The sequence below is a fragment of the Cherax quadricarinatus genome, chromosome 38, assembly GCF_038502225.1.
Source record: "Cherax quadricarinatus isolate ZL_2023a chromosome 38, ASM3850222v1, whole genome shotgun sequence".
Classification (NCBI taxonomy): Eukaryota; Metazoa; Arthropoda; class Malacostraca; order Decapoda; family Parastacidae; genus Cherax; species Cherax quadricarinatus.
Window position 1 is genome coordinate 20,861,623 of NC_091329.1, and position 26,791 is coordinate 20,888,413.

Below are 26,791 nucleotides of genomic sequence, written 5' to 3' on the forward strand. Positions count from 1 at the left end.
CACAGTCCTCTGTTTCTGGCACCTCTTTAACATTTCCCTAAAATGGGACATGGTTCTGTCACTGAACTTGTTGCAAAGATGGCTTGTTTCAGCTTGCTCAGGGTGGTACTTCTGCACAAACATTTGGACATCATTCCACTTGGCACAAATCTCCTTAATCTTTGAAGAAGGCACCTCATCCACTCCCTATATTAACACCTTTTGCAACATCAGCTTCCTTGATTTGTTTTCTTTGACAGGATAGAACCGATGGTCAATTTGTTTTTCCCATACATCCTGGCAAGCTCAACAAGTCTCGCACCACTCTCATACTTCTGTATTATTTCCTTCTTCACATCTATGGTGTTTCTCACTTTCTTTACCACAGGGGTACCACTAGCAAGTTTCTTGGGGCCCGTGGCAGCTTATTTCACAGTCCCACAAGCACTAAACACAACGAAATAATCGTAAAATGCGTGAATGAGAGCGCAGGTTAGTGTTCACTCAAGCATAAACAAAGCTAGACTGCTCACGGCGCCTGCATGGGGACGCGGACAGAGTGGGCCAGCAGACATGTCCCGTACCCGGCAGTCCGAAAATAAGGGCACGTTAGATAATAGGGACACAGTTTGTCCGAAAAAATGGTCCTATTTTCGAAACGTTCGATATGTGTATGTGATGCGTTTGATTTTTGAGGTCCCACTGTACTTCTTTTACAACCCCATCTATAAATATATTAAACAACCATGGTGACATTACACATCCCTGTCTAAGACTTGCTTTTACTGGGGAGTAGTCTCCCTCTCTTCTACACACCCTAACCTGAGCGTCACTTTTTTTTTTTTTAACAAGTCGGCCATCTCCCACCGAGGCAGGGTGACCCAAAAAGAAAGAAAATCCCCAAAAAGAAAATACTTTCATCATCATTCAACACTTTCACCTAACTCACACATAATCACTGTTTTTGCAGAGGTGCTCAAAACACAACTGTTTAGAAGCATATACGTATAAAGATACATGACACAGGGTGGTAAGCGGCTAGTGGGAGGTGGCATAGACGGTTCACCTCTGACCTGCCGGCACCCCACAACCAATCTTCTAACATCGGAAATACCCGTAAATCCACGCCCACAAGCTGCCACCAATTTGTCACTCCAGGCTGCAAGCCTGTTGCAGCCTCTTTTCAAGCTTCCTGGCTTAGTTCGTGTGCTAATTGCTTCAATCTCTGAGGGGTTGACCCGGATTTTGCAATTAAGCCAGCCAGTAAGCCAGACTGTGGAAGTGAGCGCCAGTCAGCCTGCCTCAGCCTATCATCTAGCCTGTCTTGTCATCCCACCGCTGCCACCAATTTGTCATGTGGGTTCGATAACGTGGATGGGGTAAAAACACTCACGCAGGCTGGTTAGTACGTATAATTATAACGGAAAGTATGGGAAGCACCATCAGCCGGAGCTCTCAGTAGTACCAGTTACCAGTTACCAGTAGATGACTCACTACCAACCATCTGTGTGAATCACTGACTGTTATTCACATTGCTGTGGACTAAAATCACAAGGGTATTAAAAGAGGACAACATCAAAGCTGCTTTCATAGAAAACCTGGAAGTTTTCTACAACAGATGGGAACATAAAAAGTCTGGGCTGAATGGTACTGCCCTTGATACTGGCCATGTAGTCAGAAACTGTAAGGCTGGAAATGAAGTCCTGGTAGTCAGTAAATGTGGGGCTGATAGTGCTGTCCTGGGAGACAGTAATGGTGAAGCTGGAGGTGCTGTCCTGGGAGACAGTAATGGTGAGGCTGGAGGTGCTGTCCTGGGAGACAGTAATGGTGAAGCTGGAGATGCTGTCCTGGGAGACAGTAATGGTGAAGCTGGAGATTTTGTCCAGGTAGTCGGGAATTATACACAGGAAGGAATACATATAAATGACCTCATAGGGGACAGGAGCCATAGTAGGGAAACAAGTGTAGTCAAAGATAAGATAAAACCAATATTGCAAACTAGAAATACCGCAGGAAATAGCAAACAAGAGGACTCCACTAGCAATAGTGAGGATATATTACCAAAAACAACTGGTGGGAGCTCCATTGTTGGTGCTAGGGAGGATAGAAGTAAGACAGGGAAACATGCACCAACAGGGAATACAGTCACAGAAACCCAAGGCAAACGGAAACCAAGCCTGTGCACATACTATGCACTTGGTATCTGCTGGCATGGGAAATCTGGAAAAACAGATGGGACATGCAACTATGACCACCCTAGAAAATGCCATGCCCATATGACAACAGGAAAATGCAAACTCCCTTCCTGTAAGCTTTTTCACCCTGAACTGTGTACCTCTTCAGTACAGGAAAGACTGTGCTATAACTTAAATTGCCAGGCATACCATCTAAAGGGGACAAAAAGATACAAAACATCTAGGCCATGGGAAAACCTGGGTAGCCACAGCCACTCAAGAGGGAGAGGTTTTTTAGTGCCAGGAAGGAAAAAAATCTGGCAGGAAATGGCAGAAATCGTACACCAAATCCAGTCATTCCTGGAGTGGAACCACAGTCGATGGCCTCCACTCCAAACCAACAGATACAGATACTAATGCCAGAAAAAAAATCCCCCCCAGTACCAACAATACCACCAGTCCGATAACATTCTTCTTTGCAAATATACAGGGTCTAAAGCCAGCAACAAACAACAAAATACCTTTCATCCGTGGACTGCTTGCAGAGGCAAAAGCAATGTTTGCGGCTTTCACCGAGACCCACATAAAGGATCACTTGGACAACGAAATATGGATCCCAGGTTACAACCTATACAGATGTGACAGAGTGAACAGGCAAAAGGGGGGGGTTGGCCTGTACATTGCAGAGTCACTTGTTTGCACAGAACTGCTTAATGCCTCAAATGATGTAGTGGAAGTTTTAGCAGTAAAGGTCGAGAACCAAAACCTAGTCATTGTGGTAGTCTACAAGCCTCCGGATGCAACATCCCAGCAATTCCAGGAACAGCTGTTAAAAATTGACCACTGTCTGGAAAATCTTCCAGCTCCTGCACCCAACATCTTGCTCCTGGGGGATTTCAACTTAAGGCACCTAAAATGGAGGAATATAGCAAATAATATTGTTGCAGTAATAACACCAGGAGGCAGCTCTGATGAAAACTCACACTCACACGAGCTTTTAAATCTCTGCACAAAATTCAATTTAAACCAGCAAATAATAGAGCCTACTAGACTGGAGAATACACTAGACCTCATCTTCACTAACAATGATGATCTGATAAGAAATGTCACCATATCAAAAACAATATACTCAGATCACAACATAATTGAGGTTCAGACATGTATGCGTGGAGCCCCAGACCGACATAATGAGACTAGTCACGAGGGAGCATTCACCAAATTCAACTTCAATAACAAAAACATAAAGTGGGACCAAGTAAACCAAGTCCTAACCGATATAAGCTGGGAAGATATACTAAGCAACACAGACCCCAACATATGCCTAGAACAGATTAACTCGGTGGCACTCGATGTATGCACAAGGCTTATTCCTCTAAGAAAAAGGAGGAGTAGATGTAAAATAGAAAGAGACAGGCGCTCCCTTTACAGGCGACGGAAAAGAATAACAGAGCGGCTAAAAGAGGTCAATATATCTGAAATGCGTAGGGAGACACTGGTCAGAGAAATAGCAAGCATCAAACTTAAGCTAAAAGAATCCTTTAGGAGTCAGGAATCGCGGGAAGAACTAAAAGCCATAAATGAAATCAAAAGAAACCCAAAGTATTTCTTCTCCTATGCCAAATCAAAATCGAGAACAACGTCCAGTATTGGGCCCCTACTTAAACAAGATGGGTCCTACACAGATGACAGCAAGGAAATGAGTGAGCTACTCAAGTCCCAATATGACTCAGTTTTTAGCAAGCCGCTAACCAGACTGAGAGTCGAAGATCAAAATGAATTTTTTATGAGAGAGCCACAAAATTTGATTAACACAAGCCTATCCGATGTTATCCTGACGCCAAATGACTTCGAACAGGCGATAAATGACATGCCCATGCACTCTGCCCCAGGGCCAGACTCATGGAACTCTGTGTTCATCAAGAACTGCAAGAAGCCCCTATCACGAGCCTTTTCCATCCTATGGAGAGGGAGCATGGACACGGGGGTCGTCCCACAGTTACTAAAAACAACAGACATAGCCCCACTCCACAAAGGGGGCAGTAAAGCAACAGCAAAGAACTACAGACCAATAGCACTAACATCCCATATCAAAAAAATCTTTGAAAGGGTCCTAAGAAGCAAGATCACCACCCATCTAGAAACCCATCAGTTACACAACCCAGGGCAACATGGGTTTAGAACAGGTCGCTCCTGTCTGTCTCAACTATTGGATCACTACAACAAGGTCCTAAATGCACTAGAAGACAAAAAGAATGCAGATGTAATATATACAGACTTTGCAAAAGCCTTCGACAAGTGTGACCATGGCGTAATAGCGCACAAAATGCGTGCTAAAGGAATAACAGGAAAAGTCGGTCGATGGATCTATAATTTCCTCACTAACAGAACACAGAGAGTAGTCGTCAACAGAGTAAAGTCCGAGGCAGCTACGGTGAAAAGCTCTGTTCCACAAGGCACAGTACTCGCTCCCATCTTGTTCCTCATCCTCATATCCGACATAGACAAGGATGTCAGCCACAGCACCGTGTCTTCCTTTGCAGATGACACCCGAATCTGCATGACAGTGTCTTCCATTGCAGACACTGCAAGGCTCCAGGCGGACATCAACCAAATCTTTCAGTGGGCTGCAGAAAACAATATGAAGTTCAACGATGAGAAATTTCAATTACTCAGATATGGTAAACATGAGGAAATTAAATCTTCATCAGAATACAAAACAAATTCTGGCCACAAAATAGAGCGAAACACCAACGTCAAAGACCTGGGAGTGATCATGTCGGAGGATCTCGCCTTCAAGGACCATAACATTGTATCAATCGCATCTGCTAGAAAAATGACAGGATGGATAATGAGAACCTTCAAAACTAGGGAGGCCAAGCCCATGATGACACTCTTCAGGTCACTTGTTCTATCTAGGCTGGAGTATTGCTGCACACTAACAGCACCTTTCAAGGCAGGTGAAATTGCCGACCTAGAAAATGTACAGAGAACTTTCACGGCGCACATAACGGAGATAAAACACCTCAATTACTGGGAGAACTTGAGGTTCCTAAACCTGTATTCCCTGGAATGCAGGAGGGAGAGATACATGATTATATACACCTGGAAAATCCTAGAGGGACTAGTACCGAACTTGCACACGAAAATCACTCACTACGAAAGCAAAAGACTTGGCAGGCGATGCACCATCCCTCCAATGAAAAGCAGGGGTGTCACTAGCACGTTAAGAGACCATACAATAAGTGTCAGGGGCCCGAGACTGTTCAACTGCCTCCCAGCACACATAAGGGGGATTACCAACAGACCCCTGGCAGTCTTCAAGCTGGCACTGGACAAGCACCTAAAGTCAGTTCCTGATCAGCCGGGCTGTGGCTCGTACGTTGGTTTGCGTGCAGCCAGCAGCAACAGCCTGGTTGATCAGGCTCTGATCCACCAGGAGGCCTGGTCACAGACCAGGCCGCGGGGGCGTTGACCCCCGGAACTCTCTCCAGGTAAACTCCAGGTAACCATAGCGTGTTTTTGAACGCCGCTCACCCCCTAGACACTGGTGGGTCAGTCTTAAGATAGAGAGCAGAGAGGCAGGCGGCTGATGGTGCTTCCCATACTTTCCGTTATAATTATACGTACTAACCAGCATATGTGAGTGTTCTTACCCCTATCCACGTTTCGAACCCCACATGACAATTTCCACACTCCGAATTTTCTGCATAATATTTACACCACACATTGCCCTTAGGACATCTCCACTGCCTCCAACCGCCTCCTCGCTGCTGCATTCACAACGCAAGCTTCACACCCATATAAAAACTCTTCACAGCATTAGTAACTTACCACCTATTAGATATACTTGTAACATCTGCCAAATTGCTTCCCTGTCCACTCTATCATATGCCTTTACTAAATCCATAAATGCAATAAAAACTTCCCTCTCTCTCAACACATCGGCCGTATCCCACTGAGGTGGGGTGGTGCAAAAGAAAGAACGAAAGTTTCTCCTTTTACATTTAGTAATATATACAGGAGAAGGGGTTACTAGCCCCATGCTCCCGGCATTTTAGTTGCCTTTTACAACACGCATGGCTTACGGAGGAAGAATTCTGTTCCACTTCCCCATGGAGATAAGAGGAAATAAACAAGAACAAGAACTAGAAAGAAAATAGAAGAAAACCCAGAGGGGTGTGTATATATATGCTTATACATGTATGTGTAGTGTGACCTAAGTGTAAGTAGAAGTAGCAAGACGTACCTGAAATCTTGCATGTTCATGAGACAGAAAAAAGGACACCAGCAATCCTACCATCATGTAAAACAATTACAGGCTTTCGTTTTACACTCACTTGGCAGGATGGTAGTACCTCCCTGGGTGGTTGCTGTCTACCAACCTACTACGTATAAAAAACTTCCCTTCATTTATCTAAATACTGTTCACATGTATGCTTCAATGTAAACACTTGATCTACACATCCTCTACCCACTCTAAAACCTCCTTGCTCATCTGCAATCCTACATTCTGTCTTGCCTCTAATTCTTTCAATAATAACTACTGTACACTTTTCCTGGTATACTCAGTAAACTTATTCCTTTATAATTTTTACAATCTCTTTTGTCTCCCTTCCCTTTATATAAAGGGACTATACATGCTCTCTGCCAATCCCTAGGTACCTTCCCCTCTTTCATACATTTATTAAACAAAAGTACCAACCACTCCAACACTATATCCCCCCCTGCTTTTAACATTTGTCATAATCTCGTCAGTTCCAGCTGCTTTACCCCCTTTCATTCTACATAATGCCTCACACACCTCCCCTACACTCACATCCTGCTCTTCTTCACTCCTACAAAATGGTATACCTCCCTGGTCAGTGCATGAAATTACTGCCTCCCTTCATCGACATTTAATAGTTCCTCAAAATATTTTCGCCATCTACCCAGTGACTCCATCTCTCTATCTGCTAACTCCCCTACTCTGTTTTTAACTGACATATCCATTTGTTCCCTAGGCTTTCTTAACTTGTTTAACTCGCTCCAAATTTTTTTCTTATTTTCATTAAAATTTCTTGACAGTGCCTCTCCCACTCTATCATCTGCTCTCCTTTTGCACTCTCTCACCGCTTTCTTCACCTTTCTTTTACTCTCCATATACTCTATTCTTCGTATAACATTCCTGCTTTGTAAAAACCTCTCATGAGCTACCTTTTTCTCTTATCACATCCTTGACTTCATTCCACCAATCACTCCTCTTTCCTCCTGCACCCACCCTCCTATAACCACAAACTTCTGTCCCACATTCTTATACTGCATTTTTAAAACTATTCCAACCCTCTTCAACCCCCCCCCCCCCCCACTACTCATACTTACACCAACCCACCTTTCTGCCAATAGTTGTTTATATCTCACCCGAACTTTCTCCTCCCTTAGTTTATACACTTTTACCTCCCTCATACTTGTTGTTGTCATTTTCCTCTTGTCCCATCTACCTCTTACTCTAACTGTAGCTACAACTAAATAATGATCTGATATATCAGTTGCCCCTCCACCAATACATAATCTAATAAACTACTTTCATTACATGCTATATCACACCTTGTAGTATATTTATTTATCCTCTTTTTCATAAAATATGTATTACTTATTACCAAATCTCTTTCTACACATAGCTCAATTAAAGGCTTCCTATTTTCATTTACCCCTGACACCCCAAATTTACCTGCTACTCCCTCCACAACATTTTTACCCACTTTAGCATTGAAATCCCCAACTACAAGTACTCTCACACTTGGTTCAAAACTCCCCACGCATTCACTCAACATTTCCCAAAATCTCTCTCTCTCCTCTACACTTCTCTCTTCTCCAGGTGCATATACACTTACTATAACCCACTTTTCACATCCAACCTTTATTTTACTCCACATAATCCTTGAATTAATACATTTATAGTCCCTCTTTTCCTGCCATAGCTTATCCTTCAACATTATTGCTACTCCTTCTTTAGCTCTAACTATTTGAAACCCCTGACCTAATCCCATTTATTCCTCTCCACTGAAACTCTCCCACCCCCTTCAGCTTTGTTTCACTTAAAGCCATACTATAGCATACTAGAATTACCTCCTTTGATTGCCCTAATAAACATCAACATGTTTCAGTAAATAATTATTTTTTCGTAGGACGATATAGCTACACTTCGTCAGAAAGATGAAAAAAATCGATGCGAGTGGCGGGAGCAGTTTATGAAAGAACACAGTGAGGCTCGCATGTTAGCTGAGAGGGAGCTGCGAGAAAGACTTAAACGACAGAGGGACAAGGAGATTGAAAGAGCCATTAAGGAGATCCAGCTGGAGACTAGGAACCATGAGGAGCAAGAACATAGGACGTTTGAGGCCAAGATTAAGTAAGTGGTGCAATAACATAAAGCCAATGTAAAGTAATGGTAAGGGGTGGAAAAATTTATACTACAGCAGAAATGAGAATAGGCAAATAGAGAAGAAGACTGAAGAGTTGGTCAGCAGTTGTATTGTATGGGTGTGAGAAAGCATGGTATAATATGAGCAAAATAAGCAAATTAGATACAAACAGGACATCAGAAGCAGATAGTGAATAAAGAAAGGAAAATTTTGATAGATAACATGAACTATTACACTTAATCTATAAAATGGATGAAATACTACAGTGGGTGTTTTGACAGTGCCATGGTACTTTGTGATGCTTTTGAGTGTAATAGGCATTAAGAAATATTGTGTCAATCCAGAATAGAAATACTGTACCTTTTATTCATTTTTCCACCTTATTTTGGTGAGTGCTCCCCATTTCATGAATGTGGGAAATAAGAAATCAGATAATGATTTATGTAATTATTATTATTATAACTAAAAGCAAGCACAGTGCCTGGATGTATAATACAGGCTTCGTATATCTCTGATACTGAATATGAAGACTGGTTTGATAGGAAGGATGGCACTGACTGCTCTGTATGCTACTTCCTCTTCCAAGGGTTCCCTTGATGCTGGTGAAGGTCTATTGATCCATGGAAATGGAGTTATCCTGCCCTTCCTTGAATCAAACCTAATAGCTTTTTATTTCTAAATTGCTACAGATGACTATCAGGGAGCAAGAAAACATCTATAAAAAACTGTGAAAGTAGAGTATTAAACATGGTGATACATTATGACATGTGTTCTGAGTACACTCTAGCAAGCATTGTTTAATTGTTTAATTAATCATTTAACAGTGGCTCTTGGTATTTTAACTACTTCCATAACATGATAATGGGAGCCCTTTGATTGTATAGAAAGGGGTTTAGTTATAGGTAATACATATTTTAAGAAAAAGAAGATAAATAAGTATACAAGATATGATGTAGGGCAAAATGACAGTAGTTTGTTGGATTATGTATTGGTAGATAGAAGACTGTTGAGTAGACTTCAGGATGTACATGTTTATGGAGGGGCCACTGATATATCAGATCACTTTTTAGTTGTAGCTATACTGAGAGTAAAAGGTAGATGGGCTACAAGGAGAATAGAAGCATCAGGTAAGAGAGAGGTGAAGGTTTATAAACTAAAAGAGGAGGCAGTTAGGGTAAGATATAAACAGCTATTGGAGGATAGATGGGCTAATGAGAGCATAGGCAATGGGGTCAAAGAGGTATGGGGTAGGTTTAAAAATGTAGTGTTAGAGTGTTCAGCAGAAGTTTGTGGTTACAGGAAAGTGGGTGCGGGAGGGAAGAGGAGCAATTGGTGGAATGATGATGTAAAGAGAGTAGTAAGGGAGAAAAAGTTAACATAAGAGAAGTTTTTACAAAGTAAAAGTGATGCAAGGAGGGAAGAGTGGGTGAGATGTTATCAACAAATTTTGTTGAAAATAAGAAAAAGTTTTGGAGTGAGATTAACAAGTTAAGGAAGCCTAGAGAACAAATAGATTTGTCAGTTAAAAATAGGAGAGGAGAGTTATTAAATGGAGAGTTAGAGGTATTGGGAAGATGGAGGGAATATTTTGAGGAATTGTTAAATGTTGATGAAGATAGGGAAGCTGTGATTTCGTGTATAGGGCAAGGAGGAATAACATCTTGTAGGAGTGAGGAAGAGCCAGTTTTGTGAGTGTGGGGGAAGTTCATGAGGCAGTAGGTAAAATGAAAGGGGGTAAAGCAGCTGGGATTGATGAGATTAAGATAGAAATGTTAAAAGCAGGTGGGGATATAGTTTTGGAGTGGTTGGTGCTACTATTTAATAAATGTATGGAAGAGGGTAAGGTACCTAGGGATTGGCAGAGAGCATGCATAGTTCCTTTGTATAAAGGCAAAGGGGACAAAAGAGAGTGCAAAAATTATAGGGGGATAAGTCTGTTGAGTATACCTGGTAAAGTGTATGGTAGAGTTATTATTGAAAGAATTAAGAGTAAGACAGAGAATAGGATAGCAGATGAACAAGGAGGCTTTAGGAAAGGTAGGGGGTGTGTGGACCAGGTGTTTACAGTGAAACATATAAGTGAACAGTATTTAGATAAGGCTAAAGAGGTTTTTGTGGCATTTATGGATTTGGAAAAGGCGTATGACAGGGTGGATAGCGGGGCAATGTGGCAGATGTTGCAGGTGTATGGTATAGGAGGTAGGTTACTGAAAGCAGTGAAGAGTTTTTACGAGGACAGTGAGGCTCAAGTTAGAGTATGTAGGAAAGAGGGAGACTATTTCCCAGTAAAAGTAGGCCTTAGACAAGGATGTGTGATGTCACCGTGGTTGTTTAATATATTTATAGATGGGGTTGTAAGAGAAGTAAATGCGAGGGTCTTGGCAAGAGGCGTGGAGTTAAAAGATAAAGAATCACACATAAAGTGGGAGTTGTCACAGTTGCTCTTTGCTGATGATACTGTGCTCTTGGGAGATTCTGAAGAGAAGTTGCAGAGGTTGGTGGATGAATTTGGTAGGGTGTGCAAAAGAAGAAAATTAAAAGTGAATACAGGAAAGAGTAAGGTTATGAGGATAACAAAAATATTAGGTGATGAAAGATTGGATATCAGATTGGAGGGAGAGAGTATGGAGGAAGTGAATGTATTCAGATATTTGGGAGTGGACGTGTCAGCGGATGGGTCTATGAAGGATGAGGTGAATCATAGAATTGATGAGGGGAAAAGGGTGAGTGGTGCACTTAGGAGTCTGTGGAGACAAAGAACTTTGTCCTTGGAGGCAAAGAGGGGAATGTATGAGAGTATAGTTTAACCAACACTCTTATATGGGTGTGAAGCATGGGTGATGAATGTTGCAGCGAGGAGAAGGCTGGAGGCAGTGGAGATGTCATGTCTGAGGGCAATGTGTGGTGTGAATATAAAGCAGAGAATTCGTAGTTTGGAAGTTAGGAGGAGGTGCGGGATTACCAAAACTGTTGTCCAGAGGGCTGAGGAAGGGTTGTTGAGGTGGTTCGGACATGTAGAGAGAATGGAGCGAAACAGAATGACTTCAAGAGTGTATCAGTCTGTAGTGGAAGGAAGGCGGGGTAGGGGTCTGCCTAGGAAAGGTTGGAGGGAGGGGGTAAAGGAGGTTTTGTGTGCGAGGGGCTTGGACTTCCAGCAGGCGTGCGTGAGCGTGTTTGATAGGAGTGAATGGAGACGAATGGTTTTTAATACTTGACGTGCTGTTGGAGTGTGAGCAAAGTAACATTTATGAAGGGGTTCAGGGAAACCGGCAGGCCGGACTTGAGTCCTGGAGATGGGAAGTACAGTGCCTGCACTCTGAAGGAAGGGTGTTAATGATGCAGTTTAAAAACTGTAGTGTAAAGCACCCTTCTGGCAAGACAGTAATGGAGTGAATGATGATGAAAGTTTTTCTTTTTCGGGCCACCCTGCCTTGGTGGGAATCGGCCAGTGTGATAATAAAAAAAAAAATAAATGTAAAAGAAGAAAATTAAAAGTAAATACAGGAAAGAATAAGGTTATGAGGATAACAAAAAGATTAGGTGATGAAAGATTGGATATCAGATTGGAGGGAGAGAGTATGGAGGAGGTGAATGTATTCAGATATTTGGGAGTGGACGTGTCAGCGCATGGATCTATGAAAGATAAGGTGAATCATAGAATTGATGAGGGGGAAAGGGCGAGCGGTGCACTTAGGAGTCTGTGGAGACAAAGAACTTTGTCCTTGGAGGCAAAGAGGGGAATGTATGAGAGTATAGTTTTACCCACGCTCTTATATGGGTGTGAAGCATGGGTGATGAATGTTGCAGCGAGGAGAAAGCTGGAGGCAGTGGAGATGTCATGTCTGAGGGCAATGTGTGGTGTGAATATAATGCAGAGAATTCGTAGTTTGGAAGTAAGGAGAAGGTGCAGGATTGCCAAAACTTTTGTCCAGAGGGCTGAGGAAGGGTTGTTGAGGTGGTTCGGACATGTAGAGAGAATGGAGCGAAACAGAATGAGTTCAAGAGTGTATCAGTCTGTAGCGGAAGGAAGGCAGGGGAGGGGTCAGCCTAGGAAAGGTTGGAAGGAGGGGGTAAAGGAGGTTTTGTGTGCGAGGGGCTTGGACTTCCAGCGGGCATGCGTGAGCGTGTTTGATAGGAGTGAATGGAGACAAATGGTTTTTAATACTTGACGTGCTGTTGGAGTGTGAGCAAAGTAACATTTATGAAGGGATTCAGGGAAACCGGCAGGCCGGACTTGAGTCCTGGAGATGGGAAGTACAGTGTCTGCACTCTGAATGTTGCAGTTTAAAAACTGTAGTGTAAAACACCCTTCTGGCAAGACAGTGATGGAGTGAATGATGATGAAAGTTTTTCTTTTTTGGGCCACCCTGCCTTGGTGGGAATCGGCAAACATGTTAATAAAAAAAAAATCTTCACTTTGTATAAAATGAACTAACAGGAAAAGTTTCTGCACACCATTAGACTGCTTCATCACTACTACACACTTGTTAAAAAAAAAAAGTCGGCCGTCTCCCACTGAGGCAGGTTGACCCAAAAAGAAAGAGAATCCCAAAAAAGAAAATATTTTCATCATCATTCAACACTTTCACCTCACTCGCACATAATCACTGTTTTTGCAGAGGTGCTCGGAATACAACAGTTTAGAGGTACATGTATATACGTATAAAGATACACAACATATCCCTCCAAACTGCCATTATCCCAAAACCCCTCCTTTAAAGTTCAGGCATTGTACTTCCCATTTCCAGGACTCAAGTCTGGCTGTATAAAATAACTGGTTTCCCTGAATCCCTTCACTAAATATTACCCTGCTCTCACTCCAACAGTTCGTCAGGTCCCAAATATCATTCGTCTCCATTCCTATCTAACACACTCACGCACGCTTGCTGGAAATCCAAGCCCCTCGCCCACACAACCTCCTTTACCCCCTCTCTCCAACCTTTTCGAGGACGACCCCTGCCCCGCCTTCCTTCCCTTACAGATTTATACGCTCTCCATGTCATTCTACTTTGATCCATTCTCTATAAATGACCAAACCACCTCAACAACCCCTCTTCAGCCCTCTGACTAATACCTTTATTAACTCCACACCTTCTAATTTCCACACTTCGAATTTTCTGCATAATATTTACACCACACATTGCCCTTAGACAGGACATCTACACTGCCTCTAACCACCTCCTCGCTGCAGCATTTACAACCCAAGCTTCACACCCATATAAGAGTGTTGGTATCTCTATACTTTCATACATTCCCTTCTTTGCCCCCATAGATAATGTTCTTTGTCTCCACATATACCACAACACACCACTCACCTACGCACATCTGAGTTAATTCATGAGGCAAGGCCTATGGTTTTATCAACTAACTTTCTTTTTAACCCTTAAACTGTCCAAGCAGATCTACGTTCATACGCGTAGTGCTCCAAAAGTAGGTCTACTTTTTTATATATTTTCAAATATAACAAAAAAAAAAACGTAATCAAAGTGTTTTTTCCACGTTTTCGAACGTAAAAAAAAAAAAGATGTACTTTTTTACATACTTTCAAATGTTGAAAAAACGTAGATCTACGTTTGGACAGTTTAAGGGTTAAACATTGGCCATCTCCCATCAAGACAGGGTGACCTGGAAAAGAAGAAATGCTTTCATTTATTCAATTACTACCTTGCCAGAAGCATGCTGACATCACAGTTCAGATAACCTTCCGAAATGCAACATCCCCACCCCTTTTTCAGAGTATATGCACTGTACTTTACATGTCCAGGACTCAAGTCTGGCTGACTGGTTTCCCTGATGCCCTTCATAAATATTGTTTTGCTCATGCATCAATAGCATGTCAGATCATAAAAACCATTTACCTCCACTCCTGTCTAATGAGCCTATTGGAAATCCAAGTCCATAGCACTCAAAACTTTCCTTACCTCTTCACTCCAATCCTTTCTGGTATGACCCCTGCCTCTCCTTCCTTCAACCCCAGATTTATATACCCTTCTAGTTACACTGTTTTGCTCCATTCTCTCTCTATGTCCATACCACCTCAACACCCACCACTTCTGTCCTTTGAATAATATTTTTGGTAACCCACACATTCTCCAAATCTTCAAGCTATGAATTGTCTACGTAATATTCACACCACAGATTGCCCTCAAATATGGCATCTCTACTGCCTCAAACCACCACTTCACTACAATGTTCAAAACCCATGCTTCACATCATATAACAGTTGGTGCCACTATACTCTTATACATTTTCCTTTTTACCTCCAGGGATAAGGTTCTTTGTCTCCTCAGTGGCCACCTACCTTTTTTCCCTCATCATTTGTATGGTTCACCTCATCTTTCATAGACCTATCTGCTGACAAGTCCACTTCCGATGTCTAAACACATTTACTTCCTTTATATTTTCTAATCTGATATCCACTCTTTCATTACCTAAATTTAATTTGACTCTCATTACTTTGTTTTGTCCTATGTTTACTTTTAGTTTTCTTCTTTTACTTTTTTTTTCAACAAGTTGGCCATCTCCCACCTATGCAGGGTGACCCAAAAAGAAAGAAAATCCCCCAAAACGAAAATACTTTCATCATCATTCATCACTTTCACCTCACTCATACATAATCACTGTTTTTGCAGAGGTGCCCAGATACAACAGTTTAGAAGCATATATAAAGATATATTACACATCCCTCCAAACTGCCAATATCCCAAACCCTTCCTTTAAAGTGCAGGCATTGTACTTCCCATTTCCAGGACTCAAGTATGGCTAACCAGTTTCCCTGACACTCTTCACAAAATATTGCCCTGCTCACACTCCAATAGCTCATCAGGTCCCAAAAACCATTTGTTTCCATTCACTCCTATATAACATAATCATGCACGCTTGCTAGAGGTCCAGGCCCCTCGCCCACAAAACCTCCCTTAACCCGCCCCCCCACTCCAGCCTTCCTAGGATGACCTCTACCCCGCCTTCAGATTTATACACTCTCCAAATCATTCTACTTTGTTCCATTCTCTCTAAATGACCAAACCACCTCAGCAACCTCTCTTCAGCTCTCTGGCTAATACTTTTAGTAACTCCACACCACCTTCTAATTTCCACATTACAAATTCTTTGCATAATATTTACACTACACATTGCCCTTAGACACAACATCTTCACTGCCTCAGGCCTCCTCCTTGCTGCAGCATTTACAATCCATGCTTCACACTCATATAAGAGTATTGGTACTACTATACTCTCATATATTCGCTTCTTTGCCTCCATGGATAATGTTTTTTGTCTCTACAGATACCTCAGTGCACCACTCACCTTTTTTTCTTCATCAGTTCTATGGTTAATCTCATCTTACCTAAAATCATCTGCTGACAAGTCAACTCCCAAATATCTGAAAACATTCACTTCTTCCATACTCCCTCCCTCCAATGTGATATCTAATTTTTCTTTATCTAAATTGTTTGATATCCTCATCACCTTACTCTTCTCTATGTCCACTTTTAACTTTCTACCTTTATACACCCTCCCAAACTTGTCCAGTAACTTTTGCAACTTTCCTTTAGAATCTACCAAAAGATGGTATCATCAGCAAAAAGTAACTGTGTCAACTCCCATTTTGTATTTGATTCCCTATAATTTAATTCTACCCCTTTCCCCAACACTCTAGCATTTACTTCTTTTACAACCCTCATCTATAAATATGTTAAACAACTATGGTGACATTACATATCCCTGTCTAAGACCTACTTTTACTGGAAAGTAATCTCCCTATCTTCTACATACCCTAACCTGAGCCTCACTATCCTCATAAAATCTCTTTACAGCATTTAGTAACTTACCACCTATTCTATATACTTGCAACATCTGTCACATTGCTCCCCTATCCACCCTATCATATGCCTTTTGTAAATCCATAATTGCAATGAAAATTTCCCTGCCTTTATCTAAATACTCTTCACATATATGCTTCAATGTAAACACTTGATCTACACATCCCCTACCTATTCTAAACCCTACTTTAGAATGGGTAGATAGTGTTTACATTGAAGCATACATATGAACAGTATTTAGATTCATTATCATTTAATCTTTCACCTTTTCCCAACACCCCAGCATTCACTTGTTTTACAACCCCATCTATAAATTTCTTAACCATGGTTACATTATGTCTCTAAGGCCTACTTACCTACCAACATAATTCCACAAGAGGCTCGTATGTATCTGCTTTGATGGTTCAGATCTGTGTAGTTTTTACTCTGCATATGTATTGCATAAAATAGGTATCTAATTGATAATATATTTTCTTTCAGGAATCTCAGAGAAAGATATGACAATGAACTAAATGAACTAGAGTCCAGTGAACGAAATGCTAGAAGTAGGTACTTGGAGATGAAATCCATTCTGGCCCAAAAGGAAGAGGAAATTGTGTATCTAAGAGCTCGGCTTCATACACAAGATCTGGAACTTTGTGAATTACAGCATGTGAGCTGCTTCATTTTATTTCATAGTAACTCTTGACATTGCTATATTTTATCTATGCCTTATTGTCTTAAATTTGTTTAATAACACTTTTCTTTTTAATATTACCATATATGTATTCTATTGCTTCAGTAAATTCTGTAAATACTATATACACTTTACTTTTTAGGTCCTCTTGTCAAACTTTTTTTTTTTTTTTAAACAAGTCGGCCGTCTCCCACCGAGGCAGGGTGGCCCAAAAAGAAAATCGCCAAAAAGAAAATACTTTCATCGTTATTCCACACTTTCACCTCACTCACACATAATCACTGTTTTTGCAGAGGTGCTCAGAATACAACAGTTTAGAAGCATATACGTATAAAGATACGCAACATATCCCTCCAAACTGACAATATCCCAAACCCCTCCTTAAAGTGCAGGCATTGTACTTCCCATTTCCAGGACTCAAGTCAGACTATATAAAAATAACCAGTTTTCCTTCACTAAATATCACCCTGCTCACACTCCAACAGCTCGTCAGGTCCCAAATACCATTCATCTCAATTCATTCCTATCTAACACACTCATGCACACTTGCTGGAAGTCCAAGCCCCTCGCCCACAAAACCTCCTTTACCTCCTCCCTCCAAACTTTTCGAGGACGACCCCTACCCCGCCTTCCTTCCCCTACAGATTTATACGCTCTCCATGTCATTCTACTTTGATCCATTCTCTCTAAATGACCAAACCACCTCAACAACCCCTCTTCAGCACTCTGACTAGTACTTTTAATAACTCCACACCTTCTCCTAATTTCCACACTCCAAATTTTCTGCATAATATTTACACCACACATTGCCCTTAGACAGGACATCTCCACTGCCTCCAACCACCTCCTCGCTGCTGCATTCATAACCCAAGCTTCACACCCATATAAGAGTGTTGGTACTACTATACTTTCATACATTCCCTTCTTTTCCTCCATAGATAATGTTTTTTGTCTCCACATATACCTCAATGCACCACTCACTTTTTTCCTTCATCAATTCTATGATTAACCTCATCCTTCATAAACCCATCCGCCGACAGGTTAACTCCCAAGTATCTGAAAACATTCACTTCTTCCATACTCCTCCCCAAATTGATATCCAATTTTTCTTTATCTAAATCGTTTGACACCCTCATCACCTTACTCTTTTCTACGTTCACTTTCAACTTTCTACCTTTACACACACTCCCAAACTCATCCACTAACCTTTGCAATTTTTCTTTAGAATCTCCCATGAGCACAGTATCATCAGCAAAAAGCAACTGTGTCAATTCCCATTTTGTATTTGATTCCCCATAATTTAATCCCACCCCTCTCCCAAACACCCTAGCATTTACTTCTTTTACAATCCCATCTATAAATATACAGTGGTCCCTCGTTTTTCGTAATTAATCCGTTCCTGGAGGAGCTACTATAAACAAAATTTACAATTTGCGAATCAATTTTCCCCATAAGAAATAATGTAAATACAATTAATCCGTTCCTGACACCCAGAAGTATTAAAACAAAAAATTTTTTTACATGAAATATACATGTAGTACATAAACAATACAATGGGAAATGATGAATGAAACATTAACAGCATAACACTTACCTTTATTGGAGATTCTTCTTAGTGTATGGGGGACTGGAGGAGGAGAGAGATTGGATTGTTTACAGTTTGGAAGGGGAATCCACTTCCAGCAACACCTCAGGTACCAATTGCTTCTCTGGGGTTGCTTCTCTTCTCTGTTTCTTAATGCCACTAGGACCACCTTGAGTCACTCTAGTCCTGTCTCGCAAAGTAACTGTGGAGAGAGCTCCGTTTCTGGCGTCTCTTTAACACTTCCCTAAAATGGCCCAAGACTTTGTCACTGTACATATTTCTCACCTTCTTTACCACAGGCTTGGCACTAGGAGCTTTCTTTGGAGCCATGGTAGCTTATTTAGTACGTACTTGCAAGCACTAAAATGAGTGGAATATTATGAAATATTTCGTAGGAGCACTTGAGGGGACCTTTACTCACTGGTAAACAATGCCAGACTGGCTGGGTAGGGAGGCCTCCCCGGCTCACACCGTGCGTACGCGTCCCGGACGAACTACTATTCGCGAGTCAACCTATGAAAAGCGAGTCAATGTTTATACGAAAATACCCCTATGATTGGCGAAATTTACGATTGCCGAGAACTACGAAAAGCGAGGGACCACTGTATTAAACAACTATGGTGACATTACACATCCCTATTTAAGACCTACTTTTACTGGGAAGTAGTCTCCCTCTCTTCTACACACCCTAACCTGAGCCTCACTATCTTCAGAAAAACTCTTTACGGCATTTAGTAACTTACCACCTATTCCATATACTTGCAACATCTGCCACATTGCTCCCCTATCCACTCTATCATATGCCTTTTCTAAACCCATAAATGCAATAAAAACTTCCCTACCTTTATCTAAATACTGTTCACATATAGGCTTCAATGTAAACACTTGATCTACACATCCCCTACCCACTCTGGAACCTCCTTGCTCATCCGCAATCCTACATTCTGTCATACCTCTAATTCTTTCAATTATAACCCTACTGTACACTTTCCCTGGTATACTCAGTAAACTTATTCCTCTATAATTTTTACAATCTCTTTTGTCCCCTTCCCTGTATATAAAGGGACTATACATGCTCTCTGCCAATCCCTTAGGTACCTTCCCCTCTTTCCGGCCAGTGCATGAAATTACCGCTTCCCTTTCTTCGTCGACATTTAAAAGTTCCTCAAAATATTCTCACCATCTACCCAAATCCTCCATCTCCCCATCTACTAACTCCCCTACTCTGTTTTTAACTGACAAATCCATTCATTCTCTAGGCTTTCTTAACTTGATTATAAATACGTTGCTGTAAGAAAGTTAAGTGCCCTATTTTACTAAACTCAAAATGTTAGTTAGAATTTCATTTAACTTTTCTTTCATCTGTTTCAGATGTTTCGTCCTCCAGATGACTAACATCATTTAGTTATAACTGGATGCATACAGTGATACTGTAGTGGGGCAGTGGTATTTTCTGACATGTTCATTACTAAAATACTACCCAGAGTTATGATCTTGTACCACTTCTGTGCGATGTTGAGCGCGTCTTACATAATAAGCGTAAGTTTTTTAATAATGTTCTTGTATCATTTTGTTCAACATTGTTATCATGATCTAACTGTTTTTTGTTACTTGTTAGTATTATTGTATTATAATCATCATAATTACCATCAATATCTGACTCATCTTGCTAGTAATTATCCTTTAATAATTATTTTTGTAAGTTAATTAAGAGAAAATACAAATTTTAGATTTTTCAACAAAATGTCAATACTGCAGTTATTATTTGTTCTTCATGCTATGTATATAATACATTGCAGAAAATATCCAAAGCTGAGAAGTTTGTCAATAGTTTTAAGTGTTTATCCCAGGGACCTCCAAGTATTAAATCAGTTTATAACTCTTTAGTTACAATGTGCATGAAACACTTATTAGTGAGAGGATAATATAAATACTCTCAAGGCAAATTAGTCAATTTCAGTACCATATCCAAACACAGAAGTGCTATTAACACTTGTCTATGGTACAAACTTGCATGGTTAAAATTAAAGATTTTAAGAATATATATTTTGGCCTACCAGTGAAACTCTTTTTAGCACTAAAAAGTGTACAAATTAAAAGTTCATTAAATCTCACCTGACAAAAGTTGCATGGTGTAAATCAGGTGAACAAACTTATGTGCATAAACAAGTAATTTAGGGCAAGGGTAATTATGGTATTGCCTCCACAGGCCTTGTGAGATGTTAAAATGGGTTCTGAAGCAAACATAACTGTCTTGAGGATTTTACACATGTATATGCAATTTGTTCCATATCTGATAGGAGTATGTTCTCATTCAGTATTATGGGTATGGTTCTTTATATGCTGGAAGATTGGTAAACTCTCGGTGCATTTCTAACAAATGTCTTGTATCCAGTTATGCCAGTGATTCAGCTTCTACCTGTTTAATTTATGTATGATTGACTGCATTGTATGTAAAGGAATTTAAATAAACACTAGGCACATCAAGGGTTAAGTCACTGTTAAAATTATATTTTAATTAGAAGTTTTCAGCCTACATGGTTTAAGTACTATAAAAGTATTATATAAAGGACACTGTTAATCCATAAACATGAGGGCCAGGACCTCTTCTACAATGTATAATTTTTTTAAATACATTTCAAAAACTCAACTTGAAAATTTAAAGAAATCACATTTGTAAAATCTAAAAAAAAATTGTGGTTTTGCTTCAAAGTTAGCCACCAGACTAGATCAAGGTGTGATGGCCCTTAATATATTTGTTTTGGTAATGCCATCAGTGTGTTTAGTGTGTTGGAGTGTGAGCAAAGTAACATTTATGAAGGGGTTCAGGGAAACCGGCAGGCCGGACTTGAGTCCTGGAGATGGGAAGTACAGTGCCTGATACAGTGGAACAACTTCATTCTTTTCTGTGTGATTTTTTCAGCATACATATTTGTATCCATTCTCTAATATGGAGACCAGAATTAAGAAGCATAATCTAAACGAGGCCTTACGAAAGATATCTAAAGTTGAAGTATAATCTGAGGACTTCTATTATTTATGCTTCTTGATATGAAGCCTGGAATTCTATTAGCTTTAATGCAAGCACTTATGCACTATTGCCTTGGCTTTAAATTATTGCTAAATAGAATTCCTAAAACTATTGGATTCTGCTTAATTGGGATCTACACATCAATTAGTTTATAGGTGCCATAGTTATTTTCTTTTCCCAGGATTAGATGCTTCCATTTGTCTACATTAATCTGTATCTGCCACTTCTCCGACCACCACAGCAAGTTTTGGTGTCATCAGCAAACTTGCTTATGTTGCTATTTATTTGTTTAGTGTGTTGGAGTGTGAGCAAAGTAACATTTATGAAGGGGTTCAGGGAAACCGGCAGGCCGGACTTGAGTCCTGGAGATGGGAAGTACAGTGCCTGCACTCTGAAGGAGGGGTGTTAATGTTGCAGTTTAAAAACTGTAGTGTAAAGCACCCTTCTGGCAAGACAGTGATGGAGTGAATGATGGTGAAAGTTTTTCTTTTTCGGGCCACCCTGCCTTGGTGGGAGTCGGCCAGTGTGATAATAAATAAAAATATTTTCTATATATTTCCTTTAATGATAGTGACTTTTTTCTTTTTTGGGTTACCCTGACCCAGTGGGAGACAGCTGGTGTATTTAAAAAAGAAAATGTTGGCTGAAACTATATAGCTTAAATTTACTGAAAACAATATTTAAGTTTTGTTAAATGCCTCATGTAATTGAAAACAGATTGTTTCATAGTAAATAAGAAAAGATACAATAGTGAAATCTTGTACAGCGCAAGGGTTATTATGTTCCTGAAATTGATGCTTTGCAATTTCATGTTATGTAATGTGAATGATATATCTGAAAAAAGGGGTTATGTTCATAACACCTATAAAGTAAAGTTTTTTAGGTACTTGTTTTATCAAAAAATATTAAATTTTTATTATCTTATAGGTGTCATCGAATGTTGATCATGACATGTATGTTATTTACTCATAACCTAAATAAAAACTTATTTAATAAACTCAAGTAAAGCCTAGGGAAGTTGGTGTTTGATGACACAGTATATCATTAATTCCATCTAGAGAAAATGGGCATTGTTTTCTTTTTAAAAGAAAACATGCAGAGTTAATACACCATTAGTGACTATTATAAATTGAATAGACTTTATCAGTTATTATTATTCTTATTATAACTAAGTGCTAAACTCACAAGGGTCTTAGTGTTCTTATCAGTTTACAATATGCTAATGAGTAACAAATAATTTTAACCACTAATAATACATTATAGGATTCTATCAATCTTGATTACCTGTTCATTCAAGAAATTCACAAGCACTTTGACACCAAACCATATATTCATCACTAATGAAAAAATTACCAAAGGTTATGCTCAAGAGTGGCAGTATGATCACCAGGATTGTCAGCTCTAGAAGGGATGTGCTTTCACCTGAGACTAGGACTAGCACTAATAAATTCATAAATAATCTACTAGTTCTACCTGTTCTGAGAAGCAACCTTGCTTCTGCTAGGAGCCTAGTCCATAAAAAATTTGCAAGAAACAGTAATATGAAACCTCAGTGTAGGTTTTTATGCTCAACACCCAATTGAGGTTTACATATTATCTTACATCACTAATTGCTGTATGTTCACTAAGCTTGTTGAAATGTACTTATTGACAGCACCATTAACTACTAAGATTTTCTGGTACTCTTCTTTTCATCTTCGGTGTTTATAGAACATGGTATATTTTTGTGTATGAAAACAAAGTACATTAGTTTACTAGTCAATGTGATATACACCATCTCTTTGGAAAAAATATCTACAAGATAAACTAAATATTTTTGCCTCCATATAAAAAGATAAGAATGGGGGAACACTGTAATAGGCCTATTGGGCCATGCTTAGCTGGTTCAACTCTTATCCACCCACACCCACTTGATGTACTTGTCCAACCTGGTTTTTCAATCTACCCAAATTTCTTGGTTCACTGAAAATCTATCTTCTAAATTTAAGTTTGTTCACTGTGAATCCATTGCCATGAGTCATGTTCCATTTGCACATTTTAATCATATCCATTTAATTCCTTACCTCTTCAGAGGTTGCAAATATTCATGAGTTTTCTGATACAGTGGAGCAACTTCATTCTTTTCTGTGTGATTTTTTCAGCATACATATTTGTATCCATTCTCTAATATGGAGACCAGAATTAAGAAGCATAATCTAAACGAGGCCTTACGAAAGATATCTAAAGTTGAAGTATAATCTGAGGACTTCTATTATTTATGCTTCTTGATATGAAGCCTGGAATTCTATTAGCTTTAATGCAAGCACTTATGCACTATTGCCTTGGCTTTAAATTATTGCTAAATAGAATTCCTAAAACTATTGGATTCTGCTTAATTGGGATCTACACATCAATTAGTTTATAGGTGCCATAGTTATTTTCTTTTCCCAGGATTAGATGCTTCCATTTGTCTACATTAATCTGTATCTGCCACTTCTCCGACCACCACAGCAAGTTTTGGTGTCATCAGCAAACTTGCTTATGTTGTTATTTATTCTCTCCCCCCCCCCTGTCATTTATGTATATTGTGAACAACTTTGGGTGCAGTGCTGACCCTGTTCAACACCACTGGTAAAGGCTCTGTTCCCTTTCGGTCAACCAGTGTCTCATTCCATGAGATTTCTCCTATTCTGTGTACTGCTGCTTTCTTTAATATTCTTGTGTGTGGAACTCTTATCAAATGCCTTACTGAAATCCATAAGCACATTACCATATACTTTATCTTGGTCTAATGCCTCAAATATTTTAGTAAAAATATAGAAAAGGCTAATAAATTTGCAAGGCATGAACATCTCTTTGTAAAACCATGCCAAGATTCATAGATCAAATTGCATTTTTGAAGGTGGCTTTGAATATTGTCTGCAGTTATTGATTCCATCAACTTTCCTATAATTGAAGTTAGACTAATTTGCCTACAATTTGAAGCTAAGGACTGATCACCTGATTTGTATATAAGTATCATGTATGCCATTTTCCACTTATCTGGTATGAAACCAGTTTGTAGTGATTGTAGTGTAGTGTTTAAGAAACTAGTTAATGGTTTACTAAGTTTCTCTAAATCCCTTTAGAACCCTTGTAAACAGTTTGTCAGGTCTTGCTTTGGTTTTAATCTGTCTGAGGACTATGATGCTAGTGATTTTGATCTTGCATAATTTTTCATCTTGACTTTTACAATTTTTAATATCTGGGATTTCATTTGTGTCCTTTTGTGTGAAGCTTAAAAGAAAATATAATTACTAAAAATGAGGCATATTTCTTTGTCATTAAGGAATGTGTACCATTTTTTAATCAAGTGAAATAAAAAAAAAAACAGAATGCCAGTTAAAATATTCGGTTTGTCTTCATGAAGTGTTTTCTGAAGAGTGAGTTTGTATCACAATTTGTGTATATTTAAAATGATTATGATCAAGTATCTTGACTAATTAGAGAAGATAAGAATTATATTTCTTATTTTTCTGGTCACCCTGCCTTGGTGGGAGACAGCCATTGTGTTAAAAAATAAAAAAAATTATGGTAACTTATATAAGCCATTAGTGCTACTAGTCATATTAGATTTTATACCCATGATTTTAATATAAATATTTTATGTATAAAAATAACTTGTAAATATATAATTCTTTATAATAAAGATTTCTGTTATACTATGCATTATTATATTCCCAAAAAGTGCTAAACTCATGAGAGTTATCCAGGGCTAAATTAGAGTAAACAATCTTATATGCCATGCATACCTGCAGTGTTTCTTCCACAAAACCTCTTCAAGGGGGGCTCCTTGTTGTGGTGAAGAGGCTCTTGGTCTGAGGAATTAGACTTGTCGGTCTCCTTCCTCAGACCGAACCTGCTGTATAATCCTCCGGGTTTAGCGCTTCCCCCTTGATTATAATAATAATAATCAGACCGAACCTAATTACCCCCCTATCCCATCCTCCCCTTTTTCCTTTCTTCCTCCTCCTCCCCACCCCTCCCTTTTACCCTTCCTCTTTTTGGCCTTTGGGATTTCTCCCACAGGCACGCTAGTTCCTAGGTAGGGGAAAGGATACCAGGGTCCATCCCATTCCGTTGAGGTTCTTGGCGATGGCGTAGTTTGCTGTGAAATCTGGATCGCCTGGGGATGTCCCGATCCCTCTCCAGTCTCCCGGAGTGTAGCCATGGGTGTCTTTCGGGCAACGGGTGTATCTCTGGAAGCCACCTTTCGGATTCCGGGGGTGGTGGCCGAAGGAGGTATGCTTTGTGGCGGATATCCGGCCGCCCTCTCTTTTGTCCACCGAGGTAGCTCGGCAGATGTGAGGTTGCTATCCCGGATTGCTGGTTTGCTGGCATGAAGGGTATGGCACGGGTTCCATGCTGCATCTGCGCTAATAGCGGTGCTGAGGTCCTCTTAGGCGTGGAGGGAGATTTCCGGCCCTTTCATTCCTGGGAACTATTCCTCCCCACTCCCCCCTTTTTTTATTCTTTTTTTATTTTTATTTTCTTTTCTTCTTTCTTTTTTTTCTTAAAAACAAAAAGCAAAGGAGTAACCTAACCATGGAGAACCCAATCCATGAACCCACTACCCCCGGGCCCCTTCTCGATACCGCACCCCATTCTGACCCTGCCTTGTTTTTCGACCACTCTTCGGACACTCCTGATGCCCCTGTACCTCTTGCTGGTGCTGTTTCCTCACCCGCTTCAGGTACCGGGGCTTCGACTGACTCCTTCGATTTGTCTGACCTCCGCTCTCCTTTGACTATGCTTCCGGCCTCTCCCTCTATGGTACGGCAATTTTTGAATCGCCAGCCCGTTTCACGACGGACCAACTCCGGTCCTACTCCTAAACGCCAACGTCAATCTCCTGATGGTGTTCCTTCGTTACCTTCCCATTCTACTTGGAAAAGACTGACACGTCATGCACTCCCTCTCCATGCTCAGTTTCGGACCACACAATGGACTAAATTCTTTACTTTAAGACCGACTTCTTCTTCTGCCTATCTGACCATAGTATTGGCAAAGCGCTCCTACGTCATGTTGGTAGAGATATTTCATTTCATGCTCTCGAGAGCGGTACGCGCATCGTCACTGTACAGAATGCTACCCAAGCTCATGA

The 26,791-nt window shown here is 40.2% G+C and overlaps 1 protein-coding gene across 2 annotated transcripts in view; it reads left to right on the plus strand.

Annotated features, from left to right (window-relative positions):
- LOC128692873 (centrosomal protein of 131 kDa) overlaps window positions 1–25,349 on the plus strand; it is a 145,241-nt gene extending 119,892 nt beyond the window's left edge. For both annotated transcript variants that reach the window (XM_070092152.1, XM_070092153.1), the window contains exons 11-13: window positions 8,318–8,541; window positions 16,858–17,029; window positions 20,010–25,349. In XM_070092152.1, the coding sequence (XP_069948253.1) occupies window positions 8,318–8,541; window positions 16,858–17,029; window positions 20,010–20,033 (420 nt within the window). In that variant the 3' untranslated portion in view covers window positions 20,034–25,349. The remainder of the gene's footprint in view (window positions 1–8,317; window positions 8,542–16,857; window positions 17,030–20,009) is intronic.
- The last annotated feature ends 1,442 nt before the right edge of the window (window positions 25,350–26,791 follow it).